This window comes from Apium graveolens, chromosome 3, assembly GCF_009905375.1.
Source record: "Apium graveolens cultivar Ventura chromosome 3, ASM990537v1, whole genome shotgun sequence".
NCBI classification, from domain to species: Eukaryota; Viridiplantae; Streptophyta; class Magnoliopsida; order Apiales; family Apiaceae; genus Apium; species Apium graveolens.
Genome location: NC_133649.1, coordinates 6,276,281 through 6,285,733, shown reverse-complemented (window position 1 = coordinate 6,285,733; position 9,453 = coordinate 6,276,281). Strand labels below are relative to the sequence as shown.

Genomic DNA, 9,453 nt, shown 5'->3' with positions numbered 1-9,453 from the left:
TATTTTTGTATGAATGGTACAAGAAACTATGATCAAAAAGCATAGTTGTTATCATACGACCAAAATTAAATAATGTTGAAAGTTTTAAATGTATATAAATGTAACAAATATCGAACTTTAATTTATATAAGAAAAAAAGTTCAATAAATTTGTGGTGTCATTAATCTTATGACACATACTCCTCGGAGATTATTAATCCACCAATACGAAGATTTGAGGGTGACAATAAATTATTTTTATGCAAATGTTATAAGAAACTATTATAAGAAAGTATAGTTGTCATACGACTGAAATCAGACGTGCACAAATATTAGATCGAAAAATTTATATGATATAATACTAAAAGTTTTAAACGTATTTGTATGTAACAAATATTGAACTTTCATATATATATAAGGAAACATTTGAGCAAATTTATAAAATTATTAATCGTACTACACAAACTCCTTAGAGATAATTAATCTCACAATCCATATTTTCGCAAGATCATATACCTTATTTATCACACAATTTATTCGTATTTTGAACAAATCTCTAGTCAAAAGAAAGGATCATTCATATTCAAAATTCAATAGGAGAGGGTTTTATTTTTCATACTATAACAACCTTGTCTCTTACATTATGTCATTATCCACCAGATCGAGATCCATCTGCATCTCTATAAGTAGCTACTGCATTTTGTACCATAACATACAACACACAACTAAATACAAACATTTCTTCCTCCTAGCTAGCTAATCATGGTTCTCCAAGCTCTGTTTTCAACCTTCCTAGTTACTGCACCTCCTCGCACTTCTCTTCCCTTAACAAGGAATCCTTCGAGAACTTGTGCTGCTAAACCAGTTCAATGCATATTGACCCCTCCTAAAACAATTGACCACGATGATCAAGGTGCTCCTTCCCGAAGAAATGCTAACTATCCGCCAAGTTTCTGGGATTACAGTTTCGTCAAGTCACTATCCAGTGTTTATGATGTACTAATGCTTGCTTCATCTAATACTAATATTATTCGTCTAGTCCTAATACCCGCTGCTGCTGCTGTTGCTGCTACTACCACCACTTCTACTTCAGAATATGAAATGAAATTAACCGAAATGCAGTAGCTATATTTATTGCTGTCACACCTGTATGACATTGTAATAACGTTTACCAAAGCTGATTTTGGTGTGTGTGTGTGTGTGTTATAGTTAAAAGATACATGCATGTATATTAACTAGCTTAACTTTTAGTACTAAAATATGCATTTTTAAGGGTTTTGGCTACTCGGCCTGAGTGATAATTGCATTTAATGTGTTTTTGCAGGAAGAGAAATATGTGAAGCAGGCAGATGAGTTGAAGGATGATGTTAAGCGTCTCATCCATGCAGAAACAGATGTTGTGGCCAAGCTTGAGCTGCTTGACTCAGTTCAAAGGCTAGGACTGAGTTATTGATTCCAGAAAGAGATAAAGCAAGCTGTTAGTGTTATTCATAAAAATAATAGTGGTGATGCATGGTTGAGTGATGATCTCTATTCAACAGCTCTGCAATTTAGGATTTTCAGGGAACATGGATTTACTGTGACACAAGGTTTGTCATGCCTTGGTTTATAAACAAATTCACTTGAGTAAAAATCTTGAGTATTTACGTATCTTGCTTGTGCACAGATGTGTTCCAGAGGTTCAAAGATGACACAACAGGCAACTTCAAGGCAAATCTTTGTGTGGATGTAAAGGGTTTGCTAAGTTTGTATGAAGCCTCTTTTTTTGGTTTCAAAGGCGAAGACATCATTGATGAAGCCAAGGCCTTTTCAACAACACACTTGAAGAATGCTTTAAGTGGGGAACTATCACCCGACATGGCAAGAAAAGTGAACCATGCCTTAGATATGCCTTTGCACTGGAAATTACCAAGGGTCGAGGCTAGATGGTATATCGATACTTATGAGCAAGAAAAAAACATGAATCAGAATTTGCTTAAGTTCGCCAAGTTGGACTACAATATCGTCCAATCAGTTCATCAGAAAGAAGTCAGCAAACTAGCAAGGTACTTGAATTATATTTTCATGCTACCAAAAAATTGAATTAGATTTAGAGGTACTTGCATGATCTGATATGGCATGTACTTAATAACAACACAGTTGGTGGATGGACATGGGTTTGGACAAGATGGCATTTGCAAGGGACAGGTTAGTAGAACATTATTTCTGGTGCAATGGAATGGTTTCGGATCCAGAATACAGTGCTTTCCGAGACATGGGAACCAAAGTAATTTGCTTAATAACAACCATTGACGACGTGTACGATGTATATGGCTCTTTGGAAGAGCTGGAGCTCTTCACAGATTATGTTGACAGATGGGATATCACTGAAATTGATAAACTTCCAATGAGCATAAAGACTGTTCTTCTTGCAATGTTTAACACCACCAATGAAATAGGATACTGGACAATGAAAGAGCGCAACTTTAACATCATTCCTTATTTAAGGAAACAAGTAAGACATTTATCACTTTTTACTTTTAAGTACTAGAACGCATTCACTTTATATTTGGATATTTTACATTAACGATTAACTATCTTGGTCAACAAAGTGTTGGTGCAGTGGTCGAGCTCTTGTATCCCTGTTGGAGGTCAGGAGCTTGACTCCTTGCATGTGCGTTTGTAATCAATTAGCAAAAAAAATGATTAACTATCTTGGGTGGTGCAGTGGGCAAATCTGTGTAAAGCTGTTCTTAGGGAAGCAAAGTGGTATCACTCAGGATACAAGCCCACAACAGAGGAATATCTTGAAAATGCCCCAGTTTCCATTGGGGCTCCGATCGCGTTGTTTTGTGCTTACTTCCTAACTGCAGAGAAGATAACTGTTGAGGCCTTGGATTACATTGACAACCTTCCAAGTCTTATGTGGTGCCCCTCCGTTGTTGTGCGACTTACCAATGATTTAGGAACATCATCTGTAAGTAAACTGACCTTAAATTAATAGTGTAAATATTTAATACCTGCTTCAAATTCCATATAAATGAAAAATCAATTAATTTAGGATGAGAAGGCACGAGGAGATAATCTGAAGGCGGTCCAATGCTACATGAACGATACTGGTGCAAGCGAAGAAGTGGCCAGAAAATATGTCGATCAGCTAGTGCACGAGACGTGGAAGACTCTGAATAAAGATTTGCTTGGAAGCTATCCTTTCAGTGAACCATTTATCACAGCTAATGCAAATCTTGCACGGACGACTCAAACCTTTTATCAGTACGGAGATGGTCATGGCATCCCTCAACATTGGACCAAAGACCATCTAAAATCATTAGTGGTCGAACCCTTTGCTCTTCGCCAATAAAGAAGACTACTTCTTGGCTCGCGATCATCAGTTGTGAACCTGATTTCATTTCTTTTAGTTTTTGCTTTCGTCGGTACTAGTTAGTAGATAAGTCCCATCTTATTAAGACACAGTGTCATTTGTTTTCACAATGTACTTTTACCATGCCAATACCTTTGCGGTGCATATGGATGAACCGGATACTAATTAACCAACAAAGGCATGCAATCTTTACAAAAGTAACCACCGAAATTCAACAACAAAAGGAATCCAAAGATGAGAAAATTATAACACTGGCACTGGTTTACTAAAGTAAAATAAAGTCAAGTTAATTGGCACCATGATTGACGATAAGTTTTTTTTCTTGCATTATTTACCCCTACAATGTCATTGCATTTATATAACCTTTATGAGTCTCGCAGTTCTGTGCAAAATCAATTTATACCGATAACTTGAACTGAACTGGTTTATAACTCTGGTATAAGTATGTGTTCGTGGTCTGCATCATAAGAATTCAACACATCAAAGAGTCAGGGAAGATATTTTCAGGATCCTTGTCGTATAAAAATGGGAAAAATAGTAGGTATTACTGGGTGCCTCTTGATCATAGGATTAGATACAATTGCTGGAGTTCTTGGTATCAGAGCAGAAGCTGCTCAAAATCAGGTAATTACTTGCTTTTTAATTAATCAGTTGGCTAGAAAAGAATATGTTTTATCTACAAAATATTTGCTTGCTCTTAATTAATCAGGTGAAGCATTTAAGGCTATGGATATTTGAGTGTAAGGAGCCAAGTCATGAAGCCTTTCAACTAGGCTTTGCTGCAGCTGTGCTTCTTGTTCTGGCTCATGTTCTTGCACATCTGCTTAGTGGATGCAACGTTTGTTTCGGAACTGAAAAAGCATCTGCAAATAGGCAGTTATCTCTAGCTTGCCTCCTCTTTACATGGTATCACTGGAAGTTATCTCCTCTCACATGTACAAAAAATTAACAAAGCAAATACTTTTAGAAAAGAATATTAAGCTGCATTACACATTTATGAACTGTGTTAATAAATAACCTTCTACTGGAATAATAGGATCACAATGGCTGGGGCAATGGCGATGCTGGTTATTGGGACAATGTCAAACAGAAAGTCCAGAGATTCATGCGGTTTCACACACCACCATTTTCTATCAATTGGAGGGATTGTTTGCATGGTTCATGGTCTCTTCTCTGTCACCTATTATGTAACTGCAACTGCTGCTCACACTGACTAGCGTAAGTTACAAAAACCAGGAAAATGATTTTCAATCATCATTGCACTTGTTTAAAGCTATGTTTGTTGTATCAGAAAAGTTACCCTCTATAATTAGCAGTTCTTTGTTTTGGTAATCAAGTATGCTTGCTATTTCAAGCCCTGAACAATGTCTGGAATCCGTCCATGAAGCTAGTTGCATTTTCAAGTTCTCCAGTTTTCGGTTATTGTTAAGCACTTGGTGCTCATTCTGCATAGATGAGGTTGGAGTTCTTTCTAACAGTAAGTTGAATATTCATAGACTTCATCTTCTGATCTTCAGACAGACTAGAGATTTCCTGGTGATTTTTGAGTAGTTATTCTGCAGTCTACTTGCAGAATTTAATTCATAAAACGCGAGACATTGCAAATCCTATAGTATCAGAATGGGTATCAAGTATCAACTACTTCGGTATATTTACTGAACATAACCTCCTACGACTGATCAGGCTAGATCGTATATGTACAGTCATTCTCTTTAATGACAATGCTTCGTAAAACTATGGTCTAATCACGGGCCATCTATTCTTCACTCTAAACTATTTGCAACATCACTCCCTTCATAAACATATAGGAAATTGAAGACCAAGGAGTGAACTATCTAAGGTGTCCTGCAGTATCGTTGCAGGACACATCTTCAGGCGATTATCGTCTGGAGGCACCAGAACCATGAAAGTTCACCTTTCTGCAGTGGAAGTTCTCATTTGAAACTGATGCTGAACTTGTTGTCTACCAAAACATTTTCTTTAACATTTACGTGGGAGCAGACACATAATCTTTGCATAATATTCCGTTAAACATTTCCTCGTAATTGCCCCGACAAGGAAGTTTAATGACATGTGAATCAGGCTTCACAACATTATGTACGAAGATCAACTTTCATCATCCGAAGAACTAGAATCATTGCGACGCTGCTGCTTAATTGCAGGAAACAGGCGCTGCTGAAGACTGTTTGTTGTAGGTGAAAGCGGCTCCTTTGATTCTTGTGCAGGTGATGAAGCAGCTGGAGGCATTTTCTTGGTTGTCTTTGTTGTTGTCTTTTTTATCTCATTAACAACCTTTTCTACCATTGTCATGAAATCGCGAACAACAACAAACAAATGCAAGCCCTCATCTTTTCCTGCATTGCCGTGAAAGTAATCAGCTGTGCTTTGGATCAAAGAAGTCATCTTCTTTTCTTCTTCTAACAACCATGAGATATCAACTTCTACCTTCTGCACAAAACTTGCCAGTCTCTCGCGGAACTTTCCTTTTTCATCTGAACCATTCATCTCATTGTTCAAAAACTCTTTTGATTTTGTTAATGAACGCTCAAATTTAAGAACTGATGACTTTAGCACATCGCCATCTACATGTGCTGCCTTCTTCACGTTTTCAAGCTCATTGCTTAAATTGGAAACTATCTCAATACCAAGGCTGCGTATGTATTCTGCTGTTTCATTAGGTGACCTATTAAGCATATCTTCTGTAGTCACGTCTGTAATGCTTTTGCTCGCTTTTTCTTTACGTGCAGCTCTTATACCCTCAGATCGAATTATCTCAAGAACAACAAAGTGAAGAAGCGTGGTCTTCCCATCAGTTCCTTTAACATCTGATAGTTTTAAGAGTGTATCAAGCTTAAATGCCTTTGCACCGCCACGGTAAGTACCATCATTCATGCGATTGCCAGTTTTTAGAACTGCTTCCAGGAGTTTCAGAAAGAGTCTGCTTTTCTTAATCTCATTGCAAGCTACCTGCAATTCAGATGAACCGTCACAGTTGAATTCAATTGTATAACAAGGCATTGATAATAATTGAACTCGTTCACAGTGAAATCCATAAGATAATTATTTATTACAACGCCATATTTTGAGATCATAATACACTACCTCTATGTCTTTAAAAGATTTTATTGCACTTGAGATATCCTCCTCAACAGTATACATAAACAACAATGATTCTAGGCGCTTGAAGGCAAATGGAATTTCAACCACGGCTTTGAGGAATCGTTCAGCAGGACCAAGCTCAGAAACATCCTCACTGTATAACCTGAGTTTTAACTCTTCGTCTGCTGTTGGTGCCATCTTCAACAACGTCTGAACGAGTTCAGAAGGAAGCTCGTTACCTGTCCACAAGAAGAGGTCTCAAAACTTGGTGAAATATGAGGTTTTACATAACAAGATATCTCAAATTGCTCAGGGTCTTATAAACAGAATATATATAATAAAAGACACTTCTTTTTGGAATTTAAGAACAATTTTAATCATATTGAACACTTGTACTTGCTGAAAACACTTAATAGAGTGAAAGATTACCTTCCAAAAGGGCATCACAGACTTCGTCAGTTGTCATATTTAATGCCTTCAATATAATTGATAAATTCTGCGCTTTCCTGGGATCAATAATCTGAATAAATTTTGTAGCTTGGAAAGCTACTGGCTCATTTCTACGATCACACTTGTTTTGCTGCGCAGATTTATAACCAAACAGATTCTCCATCATTGCCTCGTTGTACCTGTAATTAGAGAATTAAATCAACAACTATTATACATAGAAGATGTCTGCATTTAGTTAAAATGTATATGTGATACAAACTGAAGTTCTTACTGGAAAGATCCCGATATAAGGTCATGCCAAACCATGGATTGATCAGGCTTGGCAGCGACCTTGTCCCAGAAGAATGGCTTCAACTTTGCTTTCTGATCATCACTAGCTTCATCAGTATTTGTGGAATTAAGACGTCTACTCTTGGGCCCTAGAGGTGAAGGTTTTGGTGGCTGAGGTGGTGGCTTAGCAACTTTTGGGGGTGGGGGAGCCTTTGGCTCAGGAGGTTCAGGAGCAACAGGAGCAGCAGGAGCAGCAGCAGCAGGAGGAGGACGAGGAGGAGGAGGAGGAGGAGGCGGGGGAGTAGTAGTAGGAGGAGAAGGAGTAGGAGTAGGAGGAGGAGCTTTCCGGGCCAGATGAGCTGCTGCTTTTCCAGGTGGAAGTGGTAATTTCCCGTCTCCAGATGCACGAGGGACACCAGATCCCGTGTTGAAATTGCTTCCACTAGCTGAGGAGTTGTAGCCTGTTTTACTTGATTTTACTACACCATTAGGCATTTGTAAAGAATCTGAAAGGTTAAACAGTATACTTGATAAGAAGTGCTTCATCAGTTTGTTGCTATTAAAAAAAAGTGTAAAATTTGTATACCAGCAGAAAAATGAAAAGGCTTCTCATCTGGTTGTCCATAAATCAGCTCATTTCTTTTTCTCCTACTTACACCGCAGAACAAGACGAATGCAACAACAACTACTCCTGTCACTGAACATCCAGCGACAACAGAAGTTTTATACTTGCTCAGTTTGCTAGGCTTAGCGACATGTTTTTTTGATTGAGGCGTGGTAGTAGTAGTTTCAGGGGATTCACTTTCTTCTATAGGTGAAGGTTCAGGTGCTTCACTTGTCCCTGATGGGGAAGGCGATGGGGAAGGTGCAGGTGATTTACTTTTCTCTGATGGTGAAGGTGCGGGTGATTTACTCCTTTTTTGTGGTGAAGGTGCAGGTGAATTTCCTCTTTCTGTTGGTGACGGAGAAGGTGAGTTTTCATTTATTGTTGGTGATGGAGAAGGTGAGTCTTTATTTTTTGTTGGTGATGGAGAAGGTGCGGGTGATTCAGCTTCGTTTGTCTTTAATTGTTCCAGAGTCTTCTCAATTTGTCTGAGGGCAAACGCTTCAAAAAGTGATGGTGGAGTTCCTGATGTTGTAACATCAGTCGGATCTTTAGATGCCTCAGAACTTGTACCATCATCCGATGGTACAAGTTCTGAGGCAAGACGAGCAGTTACTGTTGTTGGCTTTGATGTGGTAGGAGAACTTGAAGGTTCAGGAGGGTTTGGAACTCCAGCAAGACGAGCAGTTACTGTTGTTGCCTTTCCAGGGGTATCTTTCTGTTTAGGTGCGTTCTTTTTTCTTTGTAGAAATCTTCGAGGCACGATAGACCAATCGAGAAACAGCTTATACCAGTTGATGAGTGCAGAGTTTCTCCTAGAAGTCTGTGATTGAATAACTTCCTTGTCCAGGCAATTCAAAAGAGTTTGTTTACTATGAATAGGCAAATCAGTGAGAGTTTTCTGCAGAATTCTCTTCTTTAACAATCTCGAATCCGATTCAACCATATCCTGACCACTACTTGCAGGCAATTGAATATCTTCAGAGTAGTCATAACCCTTTATAATTTCTATTAGTTCTTTCCTGCAGTGATGCCATACTTGCTCTGCCTGGGACATTCTTTAACAAATTAGACTAAGACAGATGCTTCTACTATCACACTAAAAATTCAACGAAAACGGAACTTTTTTTATAAATACAGCAGGATGAGAACATTTACATCACTGAAAACATGAGAAGAGCATTGTACATTAATCACAGACTATGCACTAGTTAACTCATGGAAATTTATCTATATGGACAAATACTGATGTTCTTTATCATACCGTATCTTCGTCGATATCTTGATTCTTCCGTGCAGCAAATTTCCGGTTGGCCTCATGAGTTGTGACCACTAAAGAACAGAGAAAAATAACAAAAAGAGCAAAAGAACGACCCCTCATTGCCCCCTCCTCCAGGTATTACCATTCCAATTTCGTCTATCATTTCTTCTCATTTCATGGAGAAACCTATCTTTTTTTATTTAAAATGGTATCTCCAGACACCAATTATAGAATATGATCGTAGTTTCAACCTGCAAATCTCTCTGCTTTTAAACCAAATCGCCGGTATATCCCGCTTAAAACAGGATCTTTATTGTTGTTTAAATGCAGCACTGTGTAATTTCGAATTCGTATATGATGCTAATGTGAAAAATTTGCATACACGCCAGCAAGATTTTGATCTTTGCTAACAATTGGAAGGTGGTATAAC

General features: G+C 38.1%; 2 protein-coding genes and 1 pseudogene across 2 annotated transcripts; 2 read left to right on the top strand and 1 right to left on the bottom strand.

Annotated features, from left to right (window-relative positions):
- The first annotated feature begins 710 nt into the window (after nt 1-710).
- Nucleotides 711-3,586, top strand: LOC141711514 ((+)-alpha-terpineol synthase-like; annotated as a pseudogene).
- Nucleotides 3,587-3,720: 134 nt separating this feature from the next.
- LOC141711513 (protein VASCULATURE COMPLEXITY AND CONNECTIVITY-like) lies at nt 3,721-5,155 on the top strand. Its single transcript, XM_074513990.1, has 3 exons — nt 3,721-3,963; nt 4,049-4,245; nt 4,376-5,155. Exons 1-3 carry the CDS (start codon nt 3,865-3,867, stop codon nt 4,554-4,556), a joined length of 477 nt encoding a protein of 158 aa, XP_074370091.1. The 5' UTR covers nt 3,721-3,864; the 3' UTR covers nt 4,557-5,155.
- Nucleotides 5,156-5,418: 263 nt separating this feature from the next.
- LOC141713791 (uncharacterized) lies at nt 5,419-9,143 on the bottom strand. The gene is made up of 6 exons (XM_074517366.1): nt 9,027-9,143; nt 7,745-8,810; nt 7,160-7,664; nt 6,868-7,067; nt 6,442-6,677; nt 5,419-6,306 (listed from the first exon to the last, which is right to left on the bottom strand). The coding sequence occupies exons 1-6, from the start codon at nt 9,141-9,143 to the stop codon at nt 5,446-5,448; spliced, it is 2,985 nt and encodes a 994-aa protein (XP_074373467.1). The 3' UTR covers nt 5,419-5,445.
- Nucleotides 9,144-9,453: the final 310 nt, after the last annotated feature.

Bases quoted from the DNA above. Each gene is read 5' to 3' on its own strand.
- LOC141711513 (XM_074513990.1), top strand. From the start codon at position 3,865: ATGGGAAAAATAGTAGGTATTACTGGGTGCCTCTTGATCATAGGATTA. The intron at 3,964-4,048 runs GTAATTACTTGC...TTAATTAATCAG, and splicing joins CAGAAGCTGCTCAAAATCAG to GTGAAGCATTTAAGGCTATG. The intron at 4,246-4,375 runs GTATCACTGGAA...CTGGAATAATAG, and splicing joins GCTTGCCTCCTCTTTACATG to GATCACAATGGCTGGGGCAA.
- LOC141713791 (XM_074517366.1), bottom strand. From the start codon at position 9,143: ATGAGGGGTCGTTCTTTTGCTCTTTTTGTTATTTTTCTCTGTTCTTTA. The intron at 8,811-9,026 runs GTATGATAAAGA...AGAATGTCCCAG, and splicing joins AAGATATCGACGAAGATACG to GCAGAGCAAGTATGGCATCA. The intron at 7,665-7,744 runs GTATACAAATTT...TTAACCTTTCAG, and splicing joins GCCTTTTCATTTTTCTGCTG to ATTCTTTACAAATGCCTAAT.